A 27,459-nucleotide genomic window follows, 5' to 3' on the forward strand; every position below is an offset into this window, starting at 1 on the left:
CATTGTTCATACCATTGGGTTGCAAGCTACCCGAGTGGAATATAAGGAACTGTTCCTCTAGTTTGAGTGTGTCCTCCCTCTGGCATTGGAGGATCAGAACAGAAAGGACAGCATGGGAATGGAAAATGGAAGTGGGGTTAAACTGGTTTACAACCAGGAGATCCAGCAGGCCCTGGTGGGCCGAGCGCATATGTTCAACAAAATGGTCGCGTCCTCACTTGGTCTTGATGCTGATCGGGATAAATAATTGATTTAATACTCCAACTGAAAGATGCAGATTTAATAGTGAAGCACTTCTTCAGAAATACAATAATTTGGTGTTCATGTCTCTGGAGAAGGAGGTAAATTTGAGTGTAACTATGCCATAATTGACACCAGATTAAATAATTTACCATTACAGGTGAGTTTGCTTCAGCAGTTGAATATTACAGAGAGGTTTTGCGTTCATCTGAGGAGCATAAAGGTAAACTCCAAACAGATTCTTTACAGGTAAGTAGACCAACTTGCAAATCAGCTTACATTCACACATTGAATCATCTTAATTCAACTATTCCTAATTTTATTTACTGATCAATTTGTTTTCCAGCGTCTCCATGCCACCCACAACCTTATGGAATTACTTGAGGCAAAACACCCAGGCATTCCACCAACTCTTCGCGATCACAAGCTTAAAGAAGAAGTATGTTTCCATTTTCCATGAGGTGTCAGCCTTGGTTCACTGCGCACAGTAATTGTTCATTACTATATAACTCTCCTCACCATTGTTACTTTGAGTATTTGACTGTAGCAGGAAGAGAAGAATTGGCCTTGTCTTTCTCCAGCGCTACAGGCCTTGCAGTTTAGATTTAGGATTATGTATAGTTCATATTTCAAATTTGTTCGTATTGTCCCCTGTATCCAGTAATTGGAAAAGCCTCATCCTAGTGATACTGCCTCATTGATGGTGAACATCCAAATTAGAAAATTAAAAATATCTAAAAAAAGAACTTGCATTTATAATTTCCCAACCACATCCCAGTGCTTGGAGCTGGTGGATTACTTCAGATGAGTGGACATGAATACCAATAAAGCAGATGTGGCAAAAAACAAATAGGTCTTTATATCTTGTGATTATTTTCCTTAGAGACCTGGACTGACAGTCCAGAGATGTGTGCTCAAGTACAACCATGGCAGCTGTAAAATTTGAATTTAGTTAATTAAGTAATCTGGAATAAAAAAACTAAACTCTCATCTTGGATCACAAAAATAGCTAGTTTAGTTTATTGTCACGTGTACCAGGGTACAGTGAAAAGCTTTTGTGTAGGATGGAACTGCAGATGCTGGTTTAAACCGAAGATAGACACAAAATGCTGGAGTAACTCAGCGGGATAGGCATCATCATAGATATGTGAAAAGAAAGAGATTAGTTAAAACAAATGTAGGTCCCTTGCAGTCAGAAACAGGTGAGTTGATCATGGGGAACAAGGATATGGCGGACCAATTGAATAACTACTTTGGTTCCGTCTACACTAAGGAAGACATAAATAATCTGCCGGAAATAGCAGGGGACCGCGGGTCAAAGGAGTTGGAGGAATTGAGTGAAATCCAGGTTAGCCGGGAAGTGGTGTTGGGTAAATTGAATGGATTAAAGGCCGATAAATCCCCAGGGCCAGATAGGCTGCATCCCAGAGTACTTAAGGAAGTAGCTCCAGAAATAGTGGATGCATTAGTAATAATCTTTCAAAACTCTTTAGATTCTGGAGTAGTTCCTGAGGATTGGCGGGTAGCAAACGTAACCCCACTTTTTAAGAAGGGAGGGAGAGAGAAAACGGGGAATTACAGACCAGTTAGTCTAACATCGGTAGTGGGGAAACTGCTAGAGTCAGTTATTAAAGATGGGATAGCAGCACATTTGGAAAGTGGTGAAATCATTGGACAAGTCAGCATGGATTTACAAAAGGTAAATCATGTCTGACGAATCTTATAGAATTTTTCGAGGATGTAACTAGTAGCGTGGATAGGGGAGAATCAGTGGATGTGGTGTATCTGGACTTCCAGAAGGCTTTCGACAAGGTCCCACATAAGAGATTAGTATACAAACTTAAAGCACACGGCATTGGGGGTTCAGTATTGATGTGGATAGAGAACTGGCTGGCAAACAGGAAGCAAAGAGTAGGAGTAAACGGGTCCTTTTCACAATGGCAGGCAGTGACTAGTGGGGTACCGCAAGGCTCAGTGCTGGGACCCCAGCTATTTACAATATATATTAATGATCTGGATGAGGGAATTGAAGGCAATATCTCCAAGTTTGCGGATGACACTAAGCTGGGGGGCAGTGTTAGCTGTGAGGAGGATGCTAGGAGACTGCAAGGTGACTTGGATAGGCTGGGTGAGTGGGCAAATGTTTGGCAGATGCAGTATAATGTGGAATAAATGTGAGGTTATCAATTTTGGTGGCAAAAACAGGAAAGCAGACTATTATCTAAATGGTGGCCGACTAGGAAAAGGGGAGATGCAGCGAGACCTGGGTGTCATGGTACACCAGTCATTGAAAGTAGGCATGCAGGTGCAGCAGGCAGTGAAGAAAGCGAATGGTATGTTAGCTTTCATAGCAAAAGGATTTGAGTATAGGAGCAGGGAGGCTCTACTGCAGTTGTACAGGGTCTTGGTGAGACCACACCTGGAGTATTGCGTACAGTTTTGGTCTCCAAATCTGAGGAAGGACATTATTGCCATAGAGGGAGTGCAGAGAAGGTTCACCAGACTGATTCCTGGGATGTCAGGACTGTCTTATGAAGAAAGACTGGATAGACTTGGTTTATACTCTCTAGAATTTAGGAGATTATAGAAATTTATAAAATTCTTAAGGGGTTGGACAGGCTAGATGCAGGAAGATTGCTCCCGATGTTGGGGAAGTCCAGGACAAGGGGTCACAGCTTAAGGATAAGGGGGAAATCCTTTAAAACGGAGATGAGAAGAACTTTTTTCACACAGAGAGTGGTGAATCTCTGGAACTCTCTGCCACAGAAGGTAGTCGAGGCCAGTTCATTGGCTATATTTAAGAGGGAGTTAGATGTGGCCCTTGTGGCTAAGGGGATCAGAGGGTATGGAGAGAAGGCAGGTACGGGATACTGAGTTGGATGATCAGCCATGATCATATTTAATGGCGGTGCAGGCTCGAAGGGCCGAATGGCCTACTCCTGCACCTAATTTCTATGTTTCTATGTTTCTATCTCTGGATTGAAGGAATGCATGATGTTTTGGGTGGGGACCCTTCTTCAGACTTCAGAGGGGGGGGGGGGGGGAGGAGGAATCTGCCTGCTGGGCCTATGTGTGACTCTATTCCCATAACAACGTGGTTGCCTGATACCTGTGCTGTGAAACAGCTAAACAACTCATTCAGTTGTAGCATAGCCATTAATTTAAGGCCGAAGAAGGATAGAACTGGAGAGACCATCCCAGAATCGGTCACGGTAAAAATAATTTCCAATACAATTACTTTGCTAATGTGAGTATAATAATTAATCTCTTCCCTCATCATATACAGGCTGAGCAACTCAAGCAGCACTACATGAGCAAATCAGATTTGGAAGTCTCTACCGCTCAACAAGCTCTACAGCCAATTCAACAGAATATTCAAGAGCTGCAGCGCAAGGTAAAGTATACTACATTGAAACACCAAGGAAAAAATATCCTTAGGTACACAAAAATGCTGGAGAAACTCAGCAGGTGCAGCAGCATCTATGGAGCGAAGGAAATAGGCAACGTTTCGGGCCAAAACCCTTCTTCAGACTGAAGGGGGGTGGCGGGGAAAAGAAAGGAGGAGGAGACAGCCCGAGGGCTGGGGAAGGGGAGGACACAGCAAGGGCTAACAAAACTGGGAGAATTCAATGTTCATGCCCGCAGGATGCAGACTCCCCAAGCGGAATATGAGGTGCTGTTCCTCCAATTCCTCCTCCATGGCCAGAGCGAGCAACACCGGAAATTGGAGGAACAGCACCTCATATTCCGCTTGGGGCGTCTGCATCCTGCGGGCATGAACATTGAATTCTCCCAATTTTGTTAGCCCTTGCTGTCTCCTCCCCTTCCCCAGCCATCGGGCTCCTCCTCCTCCTTTTTCCTTTCTTCTCCCCGCCACCCCCCATCAGTCTGAAGGTTTCGGCCCGAAACGTTGCCTATTTCCTTCGCTCCATAGATGCTGCTGCACCTGCTGAGTTTCTCCAGCATTTTTGTATACCTTCGATTTTCCAGCATCTGCATTTCCTTCTTAAAAATAATATCCTGAGCCCAGCACCAGGTAAGCAGATCTGCACACAAATGACATCAGCAGAGCTGCCTTGTCCAACAGTACCCGGTAAAAAAAAAATATTGCCCAACCCCATGTAGCTGGTCCTACCTACTGAAGCTGGTAAAACTTCCTCCACCATTTTGTTGTAAGCGTATGTATGCTGCACCACTACTGACTCTGTTTTCCTAAATAATACTGTGGCTCTGCTTGCTAATGATACCCCTATGGACTGGCAGGAACGGGGTACTGAATGTGGATGATCAGCTATGATCACGGTGTTTATTGACTGGTTAAATAAAAGAAGCCTGAAATATTCGTGGAGTTACTCAGTCTGTAACCTAAATTGTTTTATTTTAAATAGGTAAATTATATTACCTCCTATAATGTATTAATCTCCATTTAAACATCTTATTTGCTTCAGATTTATTGATTGTTATAGTATAGGAAGGAATAGATTATCATTAACTTGCAAACTAATATCTCGTTCATCTTTGAATTCTGCATATGTAGATTCATTCCGGAGCTCCTTGGTGGCTGGGAATCATTGGCTGTGTGCAGCAGGCTTCTTTGTATGACGAATTAGTGACAAAAGTGAAAAATGAAATCTCATTCAGATATAAACCAGAAGGCAACAAACTCTCCATGGCTGAAAAGTAAGTATGTTTGCAAATGAGGTTAGCACCGTTTCTTTCATGTTTTTGCTAAAAAACGATGTGCCTCCTTGCTTTTGTTAAAACTGGTTTCCAACTCTTCAAATGTTATGTTCAAAGTTAGCATTTCCCAAGAACATTTAACTTTGTTTTCACAATATGGTAGTTGATAACATTTTTCCAATCAGGTTGGTTGGAAACTATTGGGATTAATATATTTATTGTTACATTTTTTCATTGTTGCATATAAGGCTACTATTTTAGCAGCAGAAAAATGCCATAGGTCATAAACAATCTAGATTTACTACAAAGACGCAGTGTAAAGATTTAAAAAATGATTGCAGATATTTATGGAGTGAATAGGAAAGTGTATGTTGCTTGAGGAATCATTGTTAAAGGGGCCATGAATTTCAAATTTTCAGTAAAGGTGAGGAATTTTTCTTTCTGCAGTAAACATTTGGTTCAGTGAATGGTTTGCCACTGTGTATAAACTCTGAGAGACTCCAAGATGTCATCAGTAGCCATATCAATAAATTCTTGATTCACTAGAATGTTACTAACCAATACATCAAACTTGCTGAACTAATAGACAATAGACAATGGGTGCAGGAGTAGGCCATTCGGCTCTTCGAGCCAGCACCACCATTCAATGTGATCATGGCTGATCATCCCCAATCAGTACCCCGTTCCTGCCTTCTACCCCATATTCCCTGACTCCACTCTCTTTAAGAGCCCTATCTAGCTCTCTCTTGAAAGTACCCAGAGAACCGGCCATCCACCGCCCTTTGAGGCAGAGAATTCCACAGACTCACAACTCTCTGTGAGAAAAATTGTTTCCTCATCTCCTTTCTAAATGGCTTACCCCTTATTCTTAAACTGTTGCCCCTGGTTCTGGCCTCCCCCAACATTGGAGGCATATGTTTCCTGCCTCTAGCGCGTCCAAACCCTTAATAATCTTATATCTTATAATATTAAAACTGTGTGTGTGTGTGTGTGTGTTTCTGCCTGTCTTGTGGTTGCCAGCCTGTGGGTGTCAGCCTTTGATTCGTTGCTACGCCAACACCAGACCCACAAACGCCCAGATTTTTTCCATTTCAGTAGATATTTAACTTTTCATTCCAAGTACCCACTCCTCATTAAATTTCGTCGTGTTTATGTACACATTTTTAATAAAATCCTTCTGCCCCCCCCCACTCACTCATTTTGTCGCCTCCTGCTGGCCAGCGACCATAACGGCTGCTGGCGCCTGCCTCTCGCCTCAAAGACGCCATTTAAAAACAGCCGCACTGCTGAGTGCTCGAATCTTCAGTTGGAGGACCACGCCTCCCGTGGGGGCTACGGGTAGGGTACGGCTGCGTTGGGGGAGCAGACCCAACGGGTCTGCACTTGGTCTAGTGTTTCAATAAAATTCCCTCTCATCCTTCTAAACTCCAGAGTATACAAGCCCAGCTGCGCCATTCTCTCAGCATATGACAGTCACGCCATCCCGGGAATTAACCTTGTAAACCTACGCTGTACTCCCTTAATAGCAAGAAAGTCCTTCCTCGAAATAGGGGACCAAAACTGCACACCATGTGTGGTCTCATTAGGGCCCTATACAACTGCAGAAGGATCTCTTTGCTCCTATACTCAACTCCTCTTATAAAGGCCAACATGCTATTCACTTTCTTCACTGCCTGCTGTATCTGCATGCTTACTTTCATTGACTGATGAACAAGGACCCCCAGATCCCGTAGTACTTCCCCTTTTCCCAACTTGGCACCATTTAGATCGTAATCTGCCTTCCTGTTTTTGCTACCAAAGTGGATAACCTCGCATTTATCCACATTAAACTGCACCTGCCATGCATCTTCCCACTCACCCAACCTGTCCAAGTCACCCTGCATTCTCATAGTATCCTCCTCACAGTTCACATTGCCACCCAGCTTTGTGTCAACTGCAAATTTGCTAATGTTACTTTGAATCCCTTCATCTAAATCATTGATATATATTGTAAATAGCTGCGGTCCCAGCACCGAGCCTTGCCATACCCCACTAGTCACTGCCTGCCATTCTGAAAGGGACCCGTTAATCCATACTCTTTGATTCCTATCTGCCAACCAATTTTCTATCCATGTCAACACTCTACCCCTAATACAATGTGTCCTAATTTTGCTCACTAATCTCCTATGTGGGACCTTATCAAATGCTTTCTGAAAGTCCAGGTACATTACATCCACTGGCTCTCCCATGTCCATTTTCCCAGTTACATCCTCAAAAAATTCCAGAAGGTTAGTCAAGCATGAGTTCCCCTTCGTAAATCCATGCTAACTCGGACCGATCATGTTACTGCTATCCAAATGTCGGTGGGGGCGCTGTAAGCCGGCAGCCCTGCCAGCAGCGCGTTAGTTTTTTCAACTTTTTTTTTTTTTAGTGTCTAATCCAAATATGCCATTATTTCATCTTCTATAATTGCCTCCAGCAACTTCCCCACCACCGATGTCAGGCTAACTGGTTTATAATTCCCTGTTTTCTCTCTCCTGCCTTTCTTAAAAAGTGGGATAACATTAGCTACCCTCCAATCCACAGGAACCAATCCTGAATCTATAGAACATAGAAACATAGGAAATAGGTGCAGGAGTAGGCCATTCGGCACTTCGAGCCTGCACCGCCATTCAATATGATCATGGCTGATCATCCAACTTAGTATCCCGTACCTGCCTTCTCTCCATACCTCCTGATCCCTTTAGCCACAAGGGCCACATCTAACTCCCTCTTAAATATAGCCAATGAACTGGCCTCAACTACCTTCTGTGGCAGAGAGTTCCAGAGATTCACCACTCTCTGTGTGAAAAATGTTTTTCTCATCTCGGTCCTAAAGGATTTCCCCTCTATCCTTAAGCTGTGATCCCTTGTCCTGGACTTCTCCAACATCGGGAACAATCTTCCTGCATCTAGCCTTAAGAATTTTGTAGGTTTCTATAAGATCCCCCCGCAATCTCCAAAATTCTAGCGAGTACAAGCCGAGTCTATCCAGTCTTTCTTCATATGAAAGTCCTGACATCCCAGGAATCAGCCTGGTAAACCTTCTCTGCACTCCCTCTATGGCAATAATGTCCTTTCTCAGATTTGGAGACCAAAACTGTACGCAATACTCCAGGTGTGGTCTCACCAAGACCCTGTACAACTGCAGTAGAACCTCCCTGCTCCGATACTCAAATCCTTTTGCTATGAATGCTAACATACCATTTGCTTTCTTCACTGCCTGTTGCACCTGCATACTTACTTTCAATGACTGGTGTACCATGACACCCAGGTCTCGTTGCATCTCCCCTTTTCCTAATCGGTCACCATTTAGATAAGAATCTGCTTTCCTGTTTTTGCCACCAAAGTGGATAACCTCACATTTATCCACATTATACTGCATCTGCCATGCATTTGGAAGTGGCGGCGGTGCCTTGCAGCTGCGGCTCGCCTGCAGTCCGTTTGTCTTTTCTGTTTTTTGTTTTCTCTTGTCCCGTTTTTACAGTTTATTTCGGTTTATTTAGTTGTGTGTGTGTGGGGGGGTGGGTGTGGTATGTTTTTTGACTCTTCCTTCGGGGGGGATGCGACCTTTCTTGCCGTATCCCCCGTCTCCGTGCCGTCTGCGCTGAGGCCTATTGCGGAGCTGGCAGCCTCCAACTGCGACCGACCTCGAGGCTGCGGAGGCAGAGCCAGGACTTACCAACGTGAGCCTGGCCGACCTCTGGGCTGTGGTTGATGTGCGACCCAACTTCCAACCCGACTTTGGAGCCTCGGCCGCGGGCCAGTGGACGACATCATCGGGAGCTCGAGTTCTGTTTCCGGAGCTCCCGCAACTACAGCTGCGTCCGCTGGGCTGGAGGGCAGCAGCTTCGGCAGCTTCGACCGCCCCGGGCCGCGGAGTTTGAACCGGCCCGTTTGCGGAGCACGGATTTAGCCGCGGGACTTACTTACCATCACCCGGTGGGGTCACAACATCGGAGGCTTGGATTGCCTCAGCACAGAGGGAGAGCAAGGAGGGAAGAGACAATGACTTTGGGACTTTAAACTGTGTTGAGTGTTTGTTATTTATTCTATGTTATGACTGCAGGCTAAACCATTTTGTTGCACTGAAAAGTGCAATGACAATAAATTGAATCAAATCAAATCCAAAAAAAATGTGCCCACTCACCCAGCCTAACCAAGTCACCTTGCAGCCTCCTAGCATCCTCCTCACAGCTAACACTGCCCCCCAGCTTAGTGTCATCCGCAAACTTGGAGATGTTGCATTCAATTCCCTCGTCCAAATCATTAATATATATTGTAAATAGCTGGGGTCCCAGCACTGAGCCTTGCGGTACCCCACTAGTCACTGCCTGCCATTCTGAAAATGTCCCGTTTACTCCTACTCTTTTGCCAGCCAGTTCTCTATCCACATCAACACTGAACCCCCAATACTGTGTGCTTTAGGTTTGTATACTAATCTCTTATGTGGGACCTTTTCGAAAGCCTTCTGAAAGTCCAGATATAACACATCCACTGGTTCTCCCCTATCCACTCTACTAGTTACATCCTCGAAAAATTCTATAAGATTCGTCAGACATGATTTACCTTTCGTAAATCCATGCTGACTTTGTCCAATGATTTCACCACTTTCCAAATGTGCTGCTATCCCATCTTTAATAACTGACTCTAGCAGTTTCCCCACTACCGATGTTAGACTAACTGGTCTGTAATTCCCCGTTTTCTCTCTCCCTCCCTTTTTAAAAAGTGGGGTTACATTAGCTACCCTCCAATCCTCAGGAACTACTCCAGAATCTAAAGAGTTTTGAAAAATTATCACTAATACATCCACTATTTCTGGAGTTACTTCCTTAAGTACTCTGGGATGCTGCCTATCTGGCCCTGGGGATTTATCGGCCTTTAATCCATTCAATTTACCTAACACCACTTCCCGGCTAACCTGGATTTCACTCAGTTCCTCCATCTCCTTTGACCCGCGGTCACCTGCTATTTCCGGCAGATTATTTATGTCTTCCTTAGTGAAGAAGGAACCAAAGTAGTTATTCAATTGGTCTGCCATGTCCTTGTTCCCCATGATCAATTCACCTGTTTCTGACCTACATTTGCAAGGGAGCTACATTTGTTTTAACTAATCTCCTTCTCTTCACATATCTATAAAAACCTTTGCAGTCAGTTTTTATGTTCCCTGCCAGTTTTCTTTCAGAATCTATTTTCCCTTTCATTTGTCATCCTCTGCTGGTCTCTGAATTTCTTCCAGTCCTCTGGTAGGTTGCTTTTTCTGGCTAATTTGTATGCTTCATCTTTTGCTTTGATACTCAGATTCAGATTCAGATTCAATTTTAATTGTCATTGTCAGTGTACAGTACAGAGACAACGAAATGCATTTAGCATCTCCCTGGAAGAGCGACATAGCAAATGATTTGAATAAATAATAATAAGTGATAATAAGTGTCTGGGGGGTGGGGGGGTGATTGGCAGTCACCGAGGTACGTTGTTGAGTAGAGTGACAGCCGCCGGGAAGAAGCTGTTCCTGGACCTGCTGGTTCGGCAACGGAGAGACCTGTAGCGCCTCCCGGATGGTAGGAGGGTAAACAGTCCATGGTTGGGGTGAGAGCAGTCCTTGGCGATGCTGAGCGCCCTCCGCAGACAATGCTTGCTTTGGACAGACTCAATGGAGGGGAGCGAGGAACCGGTGATGCGTTGGGCAATTTTCACCACCCTCTGCAATGCCTTCCGGTCGGAGACAGAGCAGTTGCCATACCATACTGTGATGCAGTTGGTAAGGATGCTCTCGATGGTGCAGCGGTAGAAGTTCACCAGGATCTGAGGAGACCTGAGGAGAAATCCCTGATTTCCCTTGTTATCCACGGATGCACTACCTTCCCTGATTTATTCTTTTGCCAAACTGGGATGAACAATTGTTGTAGTTCATCCATGCAGTCTTTAAATGCCTTCCATTACATATCCACCGTCAAACCTTTAAGAATTAATTGCCAGTCAATCTTGGCCAATTCACATGTCATACCCTCAAAGTTACCGTTCTTTAAGTTCAGAACCATTGTTTCTGAATTAACAATGTCACTCTCCATCCTAATGAAGAACTCAACCATATTATGGTCACTCTTGCCCAAGGGGCCACGCACAACAAGACTGCTAACTAACCCTTCCTCATTACTCAATACCCAGTCTAGAATAGCCTGCTCTCTCGTTGGTTCCTCTACATGTTGGTTTAGAAAACTATCCCGCATACATTCCAAGAAATCCTCTTCCTCAGCACCCCTGCCAATTTGATTCCCCCCATCTATATGTAGATTGAAGTCACCCATTATAACTGTTTTACCTTTGTTGCACGCATTTCTAATTCCCTGTTTGATGCCATCCCCAACTTCACTACTACTGTTAGGTGGCCTGTACACAACACCCACCAGCGTTTTCTGCCCCTTAGTTTTTCGCAGCTCTACCCATATCGATTCCACATCCTCCAAGGTAATGTCCTTCCTTTCCATTGTGTTAATCTCCTCTCTAACCAGCAACGCTGCCCCACCTCCTTTTCCTTTCTGTCTATCCCTCCTGAATATTGAATATCCCTGGATGTTCAGCTCCCAGCCTTGGTCACCCTGGAGCCATGTCTCCGTGATCCCAACTATATCATAATCATTAATAGCTATCTGCACATTCAACTCATCCACCTTATTACGAATGCTCCTTGCATTGAGACACAAAGCCTTCAGGTTTGTTTTTACAACGCTCTTACCCCTTATACAATTATGTTGAAAAGTGGCCCTTTTTGATTTTTGCCCTGGATTTGTCTGCCTGCCACTTTTACTTTTCACCTTGCTACCTATTGCTTCTACTCCCATTTTACACCCCTCTGTCTCTCTGCTCACATATTTAAGAACCCCACCACCTCTTATTCTCTGTTTATTATTGTTTTCTTCTTTCCCCCCTACATGTTGTGTCTGAGTGCTTCCCTTCTCTGCGTCCTGCCTCACACACTGTCTACTATCTTTCTCTATTTGAGTCCCTCACCCCAACCGTTCTAGTTTAAAGTCTCCGCAGTAGCCTTTGCAAATCTCCCCGCCAGGATATTGGTCCCCCTCGGGTTCAAGTGCAACCCATCCTTTTTGTACAGGTCGCACCTTCCACAAAAGAGGCCCCAATGATCCAGAGACTTGAATCCCTGCCCTCTGCACCAGTCCTTCAGCCACTCATTTATCCTCCACCTTGCTCCATTCCTACTCTCACTGTCGCGTGGCACAGGCAGTAATCCCGAAAATTGTTCCCTTTGCGGTCCTTCTCTTTAACTCTCCTCCTAACTCCCTAAATTCTCCTTTCAGGACCTCTTCTCTTTTTCTACCTACATTGGAAAATTATCACCAATGCGTCCACGATTTCTAGAACCACTTCCTTAAGTACCCTGGGATGCAGACCATCAGGCTCTGGGGATTTATCAGCCTTCAGTCCCATCAGTCTACCCAACACCATTTCCTGCCTAATGTGGATTTCCTTCAGTTCCTTCCTCACCCCAGATCCTCTGGCCACTAATATATCAGGAAGATTATTTGTGTCCTCCTCAGTGAAGACGGATCCAAAGTACCTGTTCAACATCTGCCATTTCCTTGTTCCCCATAATAAATCCACTTATTTCAGTCTTCAAGGGTCCAACTTTGGTCTTAACTATTTTTTTCCTCTTCAGAAGCTTTTACTATCCTCCTTTATATTCTTGGCTAGCTTACCTTCGTACCTCATCATTTCTCCCCATATTACCTTTTTACTTATCTTCTGTTGCTCTTTAAACATTATCCAATCCTCTTGCTGCCCACTCATCTTTGCTATATTGTACTTCTTATATTTTATTTTTGTACTGTGCCTGACGTCCCTTGTCAGCCAAGGTCGCCTCTTACTCCCCTTGGAATTTTTCTTCCTCTTTGGAATGAACTGATCCTGCACCTTAGAAACATAGAAATTAGGTGCAGGAGTAGGCCATTCGGCCCTTCGAGCCTGCACCGCCATTCAATATGATCATGGCTGATCATCCAACTCAGTATCCCGTACCTGCCTTCTCTCCATACCCTCTGATCCCCTTAGCCACAAGGGCCACATCTAACTCCCTCTTAAATATAGCCAATGAAACTGGCCTCGCCTACCCTCTGTGGCAGGGAGTTCCAGAGATTCACCACTCTCTGTGTGAAAAAAGTTCTTCTCATCTCGGTTTTAAAGGATTTCCCCCTTATCCTTATTTTTCTTCCTCTTTGGAATGAACTGATCCTGCACCTTCTGTATTATTCCCAGAAATACCTGCCATTGTCGTTCCACTGTCATCCCTGCTAGGGTATCTTTCCAGTCAACTTTGGCCAGCTCCTCCCTCATGGCCCCATAGTCCCCTTTATTCAACTGTAACACTGACACCTCCGATTTACCCTTCTCCCTCTCCATTTTTAGATTAAACTTGACCATATTATGGTCACTACCTCTTAATGGCTCATTAACCTCTAGTTCCTTTATCAAATCCGGTTCATTACATAACACTAAATCCAGAATTGCCTTCTCCCTGGTAGGCTCCTAAGAATTCATCACAGAGACACTCCACAAACTCCCTTTCTTGAGGTCTAGCACCAACCTCATTTTCCCAGTCAACCTGCATATTGAAATCTCCCATAACAACCATAGCATTACCTTTACTACATGCCAATTTTAACTCCTGATTCAACTTGCACCTTATATCCAGACTATTGTTTGGGGACCTATAGATAAGTCCCATTAGGGTCTTTTTACCCTTACAATTCCTTAGTTCTATCCATACTGACTCTACATCCCCTGTTTCAATGTCACCTCTTGCAAGGGACTGAATTTCATTCCTCACCAACAGATCTACCCCACCCCCTCTGCCCACCTGTCTGTCTTTTCCATAGGAGGTATACCCTTGAATATTCAGTTCCCATGGCCCTCTTGCAGCCATGTCTGTAATGTAACACTCAATCTCCACTATCTCAATTTCCAAACCTATTCTCATTTAGGTTAAGGGGGGACTTGATAGAGGTCTTTAAAATGATGAGAGGGATAGACAGAGTTGACGTGGATAAGCTTTTCCCACAGAGAGTAGGGAAGATTCAAACAAGGGGACATGACTTGAGAATTAAGGGACAGAAGTTTAGGGGTAACATGAGGGGGAACTTCTTTACTCAGAGAGTGGTGGCTGTGTGGAATGAGCTTCCAGTGAAGGTGGTGGAGGCAGGTTCGTTTTTATCATTTAAAAATAAATTGGATAGTTATATGGACGGGAAAGGAATGGAGGGTTATGGTCTGAGCGCAGGTATATGGGACTAGGGGAGAATACGTGTTCGGCACGGACTAGAAGGGTCGAGATGGCCTGTTTCCGTGCTGTAATTGTTATATGTTATATATATATATGTTATTTAGTGTTTATTGGTAACCATGGTGAAACTTTGCAAATTATTCCATTCAAACTTAATATAATATAATATAATAATTAATTAATTAATTAAAATGTATAAAAGTAGTAATATACTAAAATCTATCTAGATGATATACTGAAACCAGTAACGATTAGATCTCTATGATTCGTATGTTCTGTTAAACATCTCTAAATGTAACATAACTATTGAATGCAACATTTAAACACTCATTTACTATTTATAAATGGTATACACATCTGCTATATTTGAACTTTGTTAACTAAGCTTCACTCACTGCTGCTTAGTAGACATTTTCTTTGATTAATACGAAAGGGATTATTTCTGTGCTGTACAACTTTAATCATGTGTAGCTTAATCTCTGATCTGATTAGCCATCAATCACCTAAAAGGTATATTGAAAAATGCTGTCAACAATTAACTTTGCCATCCAGATTCCGGGACTGCAGAGGGCTTCAGTTTTTACTGGCAGTGCAAATTGACGAGTTGAAGAAATCCCAAAAGAAGGTGCACAACGCAGTTAAGAATCTGGTAGGCCCTCCATCTCAAGAAGATATTCGGATTACCACAATGTGCCATCTTCGTCCTGTCCGATTTCCCTTGAACAAGTGGGTATAATAATAATAATAATAATAAATTTTATTTAATGGGCGCCTTTCAAACATCTCAAGGACACCTTACATAGTATATCGGAATAACATATAATCGGAATATAACTAGTAATAAAGACATCACAGAGACACAAATTAAAAACAGGATTCAATCCAAAAACAGAAAATCAAAAACACAGTGTGAAGAGGGAGCAGCGGCAACCAAATCGTGCCAGCGTCCACTCTCTCTTCACACTGTATCATTCTATGTTGGATATCGCCTCAGTTGCCTATGTGTCAACAGGAAATGCACTACCATGTTTTTTTCTCTTATCATTAATTGTTCCTTTTATGTGCTACATTCACCTGGGAGCTTTGTATAATTCTACATACATGCAGAGTAAGATTTGTTTAGAGTAATGATTATTGCTAGCCGATGCAGTTAATAATTTTCTTTCCCTTTTTGTTACCTAAACACCATTTTCCAGGTGTCTAACCATCAAATTCCTAATCGTTTTCTATTGGGGTTAAGGTTAAACTGCTGAGTTACTCCAGCACTTTGTGGCTTTTTTTGTATATCAGTATCTGCAGTTCCTCTTGTTTCTACACCATTTCTGACCTTCCTTTTCTTAACAAAGACCTTGAACACATTCTAGCATCTCAAACTTTTGCACATCTCTCCCTGAGCTTCAGGTCCCTCCACATTTATGTACCAACAAAACCAGAAAAACAGCTGTGATCCAAGTTATTAATGTCCAGTTTGACTGTAGGAAAGGTAATTTGTGAATAGGAAGGAGCTGCAGATGCTGGTTTACACCGAAGATAGACACAAAATGCTAGAGTAACTCAGTGGGACAGATAGCATCTCTGGAGTGAAGGAATGGGTCACGATTCGGGTCAAGGCCCTTCTTCAAACTGATGTTTATCCTGGATCACCATTCTCAAACTCTCCAGAGTATTATTGACCAAGCCATTCTCGTCTACTCTTCAACATGAGTCTATCATCGTCCGTCGGAGTTACACTAGTCTGGCCTTAATTCTCAAATATCCATTCAAAGCCATAGAACCATTCATAATGATAGACACAAAATGCTGGAGTAAATCAGTGGGACAGGCAGCATCTCTGGATAGTCGAGACCCAAAACGTCATCCATTTCTTCTGTCAGAGATGCAGCCTGTCCCGCTGAGTTACTCCAGCATTTAGTGGTGTAAATCAGCATCTACAGTTCCTTCCGAACCATTCATAATCTTCCTTCACTGTTACTCCAATAATTGATCCTTAGCACCCTCCTATTTCTTAGTTACCCCGTGGCACAATTTTTTCACATGCACAATGATGGCAACCTGCTCTCTATCAGCACACCCTCTAATGACCACAAGTCTGCCAGAATGTATGTGCACTGGAAGATCAGAAATTCTAACCAAATTTTGAATAGATTGAAGGCATTGCCTTCAGTCTCCATCACAAATTTTGATCACTGAGCAACTACCTCTCTAATGTGCAAGAACAAATTGCAGATGTGGTTTAATCCGAAGATAGACACAGAAATAACTCAGTGGACTGGAGTAACCAACTTGATCTTCCAGTTGCTGGATACTTTATTTCTCCTTCGCATTCCTACACAGACCTTTCTGGCCTCGGTCTCCTCTATTGTCGGAGTGAGGCTAAACGCAAATTGGAGGAACAGCATCTCATATTTCACTTGGGCAGTTTACAGCCCAGTGGTATGAATATTGATTTCTCTCACTTCAGGTAGCCCTGGCATTCCCTCTCTCTCTCTCTTTCTCTCTCTCTCTCTCTCTCTCTCTCTATCCCTCCCCCACCCAAGTCGCACTAGCTTCTCATTTGCACCCTACAAACAGCTTACAATGGCCTGTTTCTTTATCATCGTTACTTTTTTGCATATCTTTCATTCATTGTTCTTTATCTGTCCATATCACCATCTATATCTCTCGTTTCCCTCATCCCTAACCCGTCTGAAGAAGAGTCTCGACCCAAAACGTCACCCATTCCTTCTCTTCAGAGATGCTGACTGTCCTGCTGAGTTACTCCAGCTTTTTGTGTCTACGTCTATAATGTTACTCTATTCAACCCCTGATTTAGCTCTTTTGGTGTGAAGGCGTCATTCAAGCCATTGTTACTCTTTAGACTTCACTACTCCAACATATCCTTGGTTAGCGCACCTCATTCTCATTATAAACTTGAAGTCATGTGGACTCTGATGTCTGATACAAACGTACACCACCTATATTCACCCATCACCACATAGGCTAACTGATTTGTATTGGCTTCTAATTAAGCTATGCTAGTTTATAAAATTTTCAAAAGCTTTCATGGTTTTGGTGTTTTCCATTTCTGTAATCTTCCACGGCAAATATGTTGCTCTAACACTATCTTCATGATCATTCCCAAATGTAATCCCCCCACCTTTGGCAATTTATTTTTGAGACAGTGCTGATAATGTCTCAAAGCATTCTGCCTTATCCAGAGTAAATACATTTTTTCTAGTGCGATTGTTATTCATGTTCATAAGATCGTAAGTGATAGGAACAGAATTAGGCCATTCGGCCCATCAAGTCTACTCTGCCCTTCAACCATGGCCGATTGAATGTTGTGTGATAATCAACCTCTGGAAGGAAATACTAATGAATCTCTCATTTATTTTGTAGTTGCCAATTTTGTAAGGCAGATGAACTATTTACAGATTACGAATCCAATCTTTTTTCGCACAGGCAAGTATTTTATTAAAATAATATATTTTTCAAGATTTTTGCTCATCTTTGGGGGTTCAATACAGCAGGACCTGTTCAATGATGCATAGGGTAGACCACAATAGATTTGATTGTAATGGAAAAAAAATCACATGTGGTTAAAGTGCACATTGTCAGATTTTATTAAAGGGTAATTTTATACATTTTGGTTTCACCATGTAGAAATTACAGCTGCGTTTATACATGGTCCCTCCATTTCAAGGCACCATTATGTTTGGGACACATAGCTTCACAGGCGTTTGTAATTGCTCAGGTGTGTTTAATTGCCTCCTTAATGCAAATATAAGAGAGCTCTCAGCACCTAGTCTTTCCTCCAGTCTTCCCATCACCTTTGGAAACCTTTATTTTTGTTTATCAACATGAGGGCCACAAGTCGTGCCAATGAATGTCAAAGAAGCCATTATGAGACTGAGGAGAAACAAGATTAAAACTGTTAGAGACATCAGCCAAACCTTAGGCTCACCAAAATCAACTGCTTGGAACATAATTAAGAAGAAAGTGAGCACTGGTGGGCTTACTAATCGCAAATGGACTGGCAGGTCAAGGAAGACTTCCACAGCTGATGACAGAAGAATTCTCTCTATAATAAAGAAAAATTCCCAAACACCTGTCCGACAGATCAGTAACACTCTTCAAGAGTCAGGTGTGGATTTGTCAATGGCCACTGTCCGCAGAAGACTTCATGAACATAAATACAGAGGCTACACTGCAAGATGCAAACCACTGGTTAGCCGCAAAAATAGGATGGCCAGGTTACAGTTTGCCAAGAAGTACTTAAAAGAACAACCACAGTTCTGGAAAAAAGACTTGTGGACAGATGGGACAAAGATGAACTTATATCAGAGTGATGGCAAGAGCAAAGTATGGAGGAGAGAAGGAACTGCCCAAGATCCAAAGCATACCACCTCATCTGTGAAACACGGTGGTGGGGGTGTTATGGCCTGGGCATGTATGGCTGCTGAAGGTACTGGCTCACTTATCTTCATTGATGATACAACTGCTGATGGTAGTAGCATAATGAATTCTGAAGTGTATAGACACATCCTATCTGCTCAAGTTCAAACAAATGCCTCAAAACTCAATGGCCGGTGGTTCATTCAGCAAGACAATGATCCCAAACATACTGCTAAAGCAACAAAGGAGTTTTTCAAAGCTAAATAATGGTCAATTCTTGAGTGGCCGAGTCAATCACCCAATTCAGCATGCCTTTTATATGCTAAAGAGAAAACTGAATGGGACTAGCCCCTAAAACAAGCATAAGCTAAAGATGGCTGCAATACAGGCCTGGCAGAGCATCACCAGAGAAGACACCCAGCAACTGGTGATGTCCATGAATCGCAGACTTCAAGCAGTTATTGCATGCAAAGGATATGCAACAAAATACTAAACATGACTACTTTCATTTACATGACATTGCTGTGTCCCAAACATTATGGTGCCCTGAAATGGGGGGACTACGTATAAACACTGCTGTAATTTCTACATGGTGAAACCAAAATGTATAAAAATGGCCTTTATTAAAATCTGACAATGTGCACTTTAACCACATATGATTTTTTTTTTTCTATTACAAATCTCAAATTGTGGACTACAGACGGAAATAGATAAGTGATGGGTCTTTGTCCCAAACATTATGGAGGGCACTGTAACTTATTCTTTGTTCACACTCTACTTGGAGTTGCGACCTCTTGTTCTTGTCCACTGACTAGTTCTGCAGTGATTAACCAAAAGCATATGACTGTCTCATGGACTAAAGTATCTAACCTGATGGATCGCAATGTCCATAATTCAGACACCACTTCATCAACTCGGGTACCTCAGGCACTTCTTGCAGATGAGGCTGCCGTGGACCATGGTGATTTCCATCAGCTCCCACAGTCTAAGCCACAGCTCATTAGCATCTGCCCAGCCTATCTTATTTATTTAATTAATGATTGTTCTTTAATTGGCTAAATATAATTTTTAATTCTTATGTAATGTAATATAGTTATATGGTTTCAAGGTATTAATTTTTGTAACAGTCTTTCCCAGAGATTGTAATTTTGAACAAACTCCTTTAATTATCCAATTCTCAGCAGCCATTTCCATCTTGCCTTCATTGTGATGCCACATACTGATTTTCTTTTCCCTTCTGTTTCAAATTCTTGCTTTGTTTAAGTTTGGTTAAATTTTCCACACTGCCTTGCTTTAATTGGTTGAAGTGCACCCTTCATCCTTTGCAAACTTGGCATTCATAAGTGGTTCTACAATCTTATGCCTTGACTTAAGCACGTGAAACACATCAGTGTAGGGAACCATAGTGGAATCTATAGTGCGCATTTCACAACTCTACTCATTACACAAACACCCATTGGAGATAGAGAAATTATGTTATATTGGGGAGAACTAAATCTTGATCTGTATTCTTCAGCGTTAAAGGCCAGAAGGCAATCTTTGAAGATATGATTGAAGAGGAGGAAGGCCTGATAGATGACCATTTACCTACCACGAGTAGGGGACTGTGGGCTGCGAGTGAGACTGAACGAGCCTTGAAAGCTATCCTAGTCTTTGGGAAGGCACACCGTTTTGATATCCTGCTAATTGAAGAAGGGAACTATTTCATGGAACTGCTTGAAGCTTGGAAAAAGGAATACAAGGTATACCAGAGTATAGGAGTTCCTCATATCTCGAATAAATTGGCTCTATTTCACATATTCATTAATGGAAATAATCAGAAATAGTAAAAAGTAACTCAATTTTCAGGATTTTTGTGGGTGCTGCAGTTTTTGGAGAAATACAAACAGTTAGATTTGTTATTGCAGTGTCTCTGAAGGAATTTGGAACATAAAATCTGCATTGACATTGTTACTCCTTGTCCAGGCATGCTCAGGTTTAGTTTCATTATTATCATGTGGACTGAGGTGTAGTGAAAAACTTTGTCTTGCATGCCAGTGCCGGATTTACGTATAAGCTAAACAAGCTATAGCTTAGGGCCCCCACTTTCTAGGGGGCCCCCCTCGAAAAAATTGATGGGCCTCGAGGTCTAGGGGGGCCTCCGGCCAAGGCAGAACACCTACCGTTCAACTCTGGGCGGCCCCCCTCTCTATCTCTCTCTCTCCATCTCCCCCCGCTATCCGTGTCCGGGCCGCCAGGCTCCGCTCGCTCCTCATCCGCCGGCACGGCAGGCCGCCTTGCACATGCGCACAACCACGGCCAGCACATCATCGGCCGCCCTGCGCATGCGCACTGCAACGGCAACTGGTCGGCGCTGGGCACTTTCTCCCTCGCTTTGAATTGTGGGAGATTTGGCCGCCATGGCTGTCCGGTCGTTGGGGGCCTCACAAGTGGAACAGCTTAGGGCCTCTCTTCATCTAAATCCGGCACTGTTGCATGCTATCCAATCAGATAATACTCCACATAAATACAAACAAGTCAAACTCAAGTACAATAGGTAGAGCACAGGGAAAAATACAGAGTGCAGAATATAGTTCTCAGCCGTTTAGTGCCCCAGTTTCGGTTAAAGTCCAATGTCCGCAGTGGGGGTGGAGGTGACTCGAATAGTATCCTGGCTCAGAGCTACATCAGAATGGCCAACAGTTTCTTGAAAAGGGGCATGGCATGGCACTAAATTTCCTGACAAGAGTGTTCATATATCCCTATAAAATAGTCAATACGTGTATAGATTTTATGTACTGATGAGTAAAAGGAGTATTCTCTTCCGGATGGGTTTGCAATCCTCCATACGTCTGTTATATTTGTGATTCTTATGTACGTATTTAAGAGTTCACTGGATTTTGATTTTGTATTATATCTCTTTTGTTGAGCGGATTTATCCAGATATTGATCCAAAACGCAATTGAAATCTCCCCCAATTATCAGGTTTGCTGGGTGGAGTCTGAAATTATATTCAAAATGTTATTTAAAAATTGTGGGTTGGCAAAGTTTGGAGCATAAATATTTACCATAGTAAGTGGGGTAGAATATATCTCCCAGGAGACTATGACATACCTCCCATCTTTGTCTGCAAGGATTATGAGAGGAATTATGAGAGGAAGGGGTAATCTCACCATTATCAAAAATATTAGTGGGAGGGTTCAGGAAGACATGGAGAATGGAATGAGGGACTTAGCATGAGAGGTCAGCAGCCAGCAAATTGGAAGGAGCAAAGACAAAGAAAAGAGGAAAGTTATTAAACTTGGGGCTATTATGTAGTTCTACAATGTAATTCTTCACCCAACGTGGGTATTGAGACTAATACTTAATATGAAAGGAAATGGGATAGAAATCTGTTGGGAGGAGTGTGAAATAAACGTCTTTATTGGAGAGTGCACCAGCATCAGGGGCTGAAGATTTAGTCCTCTGCGCAGTCATTTCTCTGCATTACACTTTGTAATTCATCAGGCTACAACATAGCAGATCGCTTACAACTCTCCACTGTTCGGGTCTTTTTTGTGGCTCGTAGAACTCTTCACATAATTGCCCTGGCTAACAACATAGCAGATCTCCCACATATGGTTCTAATAGCACATATTTACACAAAAACAGCGAACTAATCAAGTGTAAGAGTAATCGACAAACAAACAGCAAACAACTTTCATTTAAGAAATAGAAAGAGGTCAACAAATAAAAGTTGGCACCTTCCATTGCGTTGGAACTCAAATTTTAGCTATTTTTTTGATTGCGAACCATTTAATTGCAAATGAACAGGTCTCAGGAACGGAACCCTGCCTTAATCTGGGGAGGACCTGTATGGAGTGGTGTACTATAATTAATGGATTAGAATTAGAATCTGTAATGGGAAATTGATTTTAAAAAATAGGAAAATATATTTTAAGGCATGTAGTGAAAGAAGAACAAGACATTTGAAAAATTATTTTGATAAAAACTGGGTTGAATCTTTTCTGGAATGTAATATTTAATGATTCTCTTGTACGGGTCTGTGTGCGAGTGTTAAGACAATATAAATATTTAAGGTTAATAAAGAGAGATAATCCAGGTAACTGATGTCATTCAATTGAAGATAGATGTTTATCCCAAGACAGGTCCCTTAAATGCTTCCTTTCTATTGTAGTTGTTGCATGAATACTGGATGACACTGCGTGATCGTGTTTCTGCTATTGATGAACTAGCCATGGCAACTGAACGCTTTCAACTGCGTCTTCCAGATGATCCCAAACCAAGTCTTCCTCTTCTTCATATTATTGAACCACATGAGGTATGAAGATCAAAATACTACAGGCAAAGTTGTGTTCCAGGTTCAACCAGTGCTGGAGGAATTATGCAAAATGAAAAGAAGAAACTTGCGTTCATATTCATAAATACATAGTAATATACTGTAGATAAGTACTTAAAGGAGAAGCGAATCAAAAAATATGTCAGAGTTAGATGAAATAGGAATGGAAGAAACGTGGACAGCGGCTTAGGTCTGTTGGATAGAATGGTCTGTTCCTGTGCTATTAATTTGATGCAGAAAATACAGTACAGTTCAGTCTGAAAAAAGGTCTTGACCCGAAACGTTACCTATCCATGTTCTCCAGGGATGCTGCCTGACCTGCTGTTACTCCACCATTTAATGTCTTTTTCTTGACCTGAATCGTCGCCTATCCATCTCCCTCCACAGAAGGATCCTCAGAGAGACTCTGAATTTCCTCAGCTGCCTGAGGTGGTAAAGGCCTTGCCTTACTCACCAGTGCGGCAGTGTGTGATGTCCATGTCAGATCCTCTGTGGTGTGGACTCCCAGGTATATTTAAAGCAGCTTACCCTGTCCACAGTAGCCCCATTTATCTCCAGTGGCATACGTCCTCGGATGTTGTGCCCTTCTAAAGTCCACAATCAGCTCCTTAGTTTTTATGACATTCAAGAGGAGGCTGTTGTCCTGACACCAGAGTGCCAGATCAGCCACCTCCTCCCGGTAGGCCTTCTCATTGTTATCGGAGATCAGGCCCACCACCACAGCGTCATCAGCAAACTTGATTATAGAGTTGGAGCTGAACCTGGCCACACAGTTGCCAGCCATTTCAATGTCCCTACCTATTTACATTATCTCCAAGAATTGTTTCTTGTTGTCTAACGCTCAGTGGTAGATGCTATGATTTGCATCTGTTCCCAAACGTTTTCATGACCTGATTCCTATGTTAATATCAATGCATGTATGTGGCGGGTAATTCTGATAAGATGCCTGCCGATTGGAAAGCGTGTCTAGTAATTGAAGGGAATCAGAAACACTTGGTAATAAGAGCTCTTCACTGGGTGTCCCTCAGCATTGGGTACATTTAAAATTCTCTTTGTGATTTAATTATTTTGAACCTTTTTAGCATGTTTTTAATTCCAGAAGTTTAGGGATAGAATTCTGGAGCTTTGACCCCGGATAGAAAAAGTTTGAAGGCCATCAGGAAAGTCTAAGGAGTAAGGAAAGCCTTGGCCTTGGGGCCTCCATTTTCCACAGGCTTCTGGAATTCCTTTTGGTTAGAATAAGACTTACTAGTTCCTCCACCCTGACCCTCAACAATGGTGTAGCTCAGGATTGTGTGCTCGGTAGTTTACTCTGCTCCCAGTATATCCATGACTGTGTGGCCCAGTACAGCGGCAACATGATCTTTAAGTTTGCTGATGGCCAGATGAATAATGTGTAATAAGGAACTGCAGATGCTGGTTTAAACCGAAGATAGACACAAAAATCTGGAGTAATTCAGCGGGACAGGCAGCATCTCTGGAGAAGGATGGTTAAGGATAAGGGAAAAGTGGCCCTTATCCCTAACCAGTCTGAAGAAGAGTTTCGACCCGAAACGTCACCCATTCTTTCTCTCCAGAGTTGTTGCCTGGCCCGCTGAGTTACTCCAGCTTTTTGCGTCTGTCTTCAGCGAGATGAACAACAATGATGAGACAAAGTACAGGAGAGAGATCGGGAACCTTGTGTCATACACCAGAACACCAGCCTACCCATTAACATCAGAAGATGAAAGAGTTGGTTGTTGACCTAAGGAAGCCAGGGGGTGAACACAACCCTGTCCTCATCATCAGAACTTCTGCAGAGATGGTCAACAACTTCAGGTACTTATGCATCCATATCACCAGCAACCTAACCTGGTCCCCTCACACCGATGTGGTGATAAAGAAAGCGCATCAGTGTATTTATACCTTCATCACCACCATGTGTTGTCACATTCAGAGGACTATGTATTTGTACCCCTGGATCTCTCAATTCAACAACACTCTCCAGGACCATTAAATTGTGCATCCTTCAGTTATGTAAAAGTAATTAACATGTATATAGAATATAATACAATACATATCTGGTGTATATTAATTTATCCAAGAGAGATATAACTTGTTTATAAAAGCCACCGTTGTGTTTTTGTTTGCAGGTAGAACAAAATCAAATGAAGCTGGTAAATGACAAAGCTGTTGCCACGTCACAATTGCAGAAGAAGCTTGGTCAAGTCCTGTACCTCACAAATTTGGAGAAGGTGAGAGGTGCATCCCGCAGCAGCTTTGGTTCTACCACAACTGCATTATAAATTCTGGAACGGGGTCATTGACATTTTGAGATCAACTATTCACCCCAGAAATATATAGGCCGCCATACAGTGTAGGAATCAGGAACTTGGTCAGTGGAATCTTGCTGCCTCTTGGGGCTTCCACCAGTCTGCAGTAGCTGAAGTTTCTTCACACTTTTTTCTTTAGTGTTCCATTGTTTTTGGCCCATTTCTTTAGTGTTCCATTGTTTTTGGCTCATTGCACTCTGGAGCATAAGTAGGCCCAACTGAGAAGAATTTTAAAGGCAGACAATCCATCTGAAAACAATGACCCACCTCGAATCAACTGCTCTTTCTATTCTGGACTGTGAAGGCGCCAGTCCAGTCCATTGCAGATGCTGGGAACGTTAGAACTGTCAAAGTTCCAACTGAGAAGCAGCCTTTTTGTACATTATTCAATATAATATATTTCCAGATTTTTATTTTATACTTCTTAGATCTTTATTAGTGGTGTATGGTACTGGTGTATGACATCATTTGTTGAACAGTGAGACCTTTAGTTTAGTTTACTTTATTATTGTCACATTTACTATCCAATCAAGCCATCCACAGTGCACAGATAAAGGATAAAGGGCACGGCATTTAGTGCAAGATATAACATTGTCCACTAAGGTCCAATTAAAGGTAGTTCAAATGTCTCCAATGAGGTAGATGGGAGGTCAGGACTGCACTTTACCTGATGAGAGGACTGTTCAGTTGCCTGATACCAGCTGGGAAGAGACTGTTCCTGAAATTGGAGGGATACGTTTTCAAACTTTTAGAAACATAGAAACATAGAAATTAGGTGCAGGAGTAGGCCATTCGGCCCTTCGAACCTGCACCGCCATTCAATATGATCATGGCTGATCATCCAACTCAGTATCCCGTACCTGCCTTCTCTCCATACCCTCTGATCCCCTTAGCCACAAGGGCCACATCTAACTCCCTCTTAAATATAGCCAATGAACTGGCCTCGACTACCCTCTGTGGCAGGGAGTTCCAGGGATTCACCACTCTCTGTGTGAAAAAAGTTCTTCTCATCTACTCATTTTGTACCTCTTGCTGGATGGGAGAGGGGAGAAAAGGGGGTGACCGGAGTGAAACCAGACCTTGATTATGCTGACGACCTTGCTGGGGCACCGTGAAGTGTAGATGGATTAAATGGAAGGGAGGCTGATTTGTGTGATGGTCTGGGCTACGTCCACAAATCTGCAATGTCTTGGGGTTTTGGATGGAGCTGTTCCTAAACCCGTTTGTGATGCATCCCGATAAGATGCTTTCTAAGGTGCATTTATTGAGGTTGGTGAGGGTTGTTGAGGACCTACTGAACTTCACAAGCCTTCTAAGGAATTAGAAGCATTGGTGTGCTTTCTCAGCCATAGCTGTGATGTGGCTGGTCCAGGACAAATTCAACCACTCTGGTTTGGGGCAGCACAGTGGCGAAGCAGTAGAGTTGCTGCCTTATAGCGCCAGAGACCCGGGTTCGATCCTGACTGCGGGTGCTGTCTGTACAGAGTTTGTATGTTCTCCCTGTGACCGCGTGGGCTTCTCCGTTTGCTCCGGTTACCTCCCACACTCCAAAGACGTGCAGGTTTGTAGGTTAATTGGCTTCTGTAAAAATTGTAAATTGTCGCCGGTGTCTAGGATAGTGCTAGTGTACGGGGTAATCACTGGTCGGCACAGACTCGGTGGGCCAAAGGGCCTGTTTCAGCACAATATCTCTAAACTGTACTCAGTATAGGCAGGAGTGTGTGTACTGCTTCGCTATCACATGTCCTTTTTTTTTTAACCAAATAGGCTAGTTCTGACCAAGCAATCAGCTGATCCTTCATCCAAAGCATAAAATAATAATTCATAGTGGTATATTTCATGCATGAAATTATAGGCGGCATTCTGCTGTAATTTTTGTTCCTTCGTTGAAAAGAAGGTAATTGGCTGAGTTGATATGTCCTGGCACCAACAACTGCTATTTGCATCTACGGAGAGAATAAGTGAAATTTAATGTTCAAAAGGGAACTGCAGATGCTGGAATATCGAAGGTACACAAAATTGCTGGAGGAACTCAGCGGGTGCAGCAGCATCTATGGAGCGAAGGAAATAGGCGACGTTTCGGGCCGAAACCCTTCTTCAGACTGATGGGGGGTGGGGAAAGAAAGAAGGAAAAAGGGGAAGAGGAGGAGCCCGAGGGCGGGCGGATGGGAGGGTGGGAGGAGACAGCTAGAGGGTGAAGGAAGGGGAGGGGACAGCAC

At 43.0% G+C, this 27,459-nt stretch overlaps 1 protein-coding gene across 2 annotated transcripts in view; it reads left to right on the top strand.

The window, feature by feature from the left end:
- Positions 1-27,459, top strand: part of shprh (SNF2 histone linker PHD RING helicase) — a 65,588-nt gene that overhangs the window by 25,718 nt on the left and 12,411 nt on the right. For both annotated transcript variants that reach the window (XM_033021842.1, XM_033021843.1), the window contains 9 exons: positions 401-489; positions 587-679; positions 3,527-3,634; positions 4,778-4,920; positions 14,789-14,962; positions 17,615-17,677; positions 20,127-20,352; positions 22,767-22,910; positions 25,061-25,162. In XM_033021842.1, coding sequence (XP_032877733.1) covers positions 401-489; positions 587-679; positions 3,527-3,634; positions 4,778-4,920; positions 14,789-14,962; positions 17,615-17,677; positions 20,127-20,352; positions 22,767-22,910; positions 25,061-25,162 — 1,142 coding nt within the window. The remainder of the gene's footprint in view (positions 1-400; positions 490-586; positions 680-3,526; positions 3,635-4,777; positions 4,921-14,788; positions 14,963-17,614; positions 17,678-20,126; positions 20,353-22,766; positions 22,911-25,060; positions 25,163-27,459) is intronic.

Source organism: Amblyraja radiata, chromosome 5 (assembly GCF_010909765.2).
Source record: "Amblyraja radiata isolate CabotCenter1 chromosome 5, sAmbRad1.1.pri, whole genome shotgun sequence".
Taxonomy (NCBI): Eukaryota; Metazoa; Chordata; class Chondrichthyes; order Rajiformes; family Rajidae; genus Amblyraja; species Amblyraja radiata.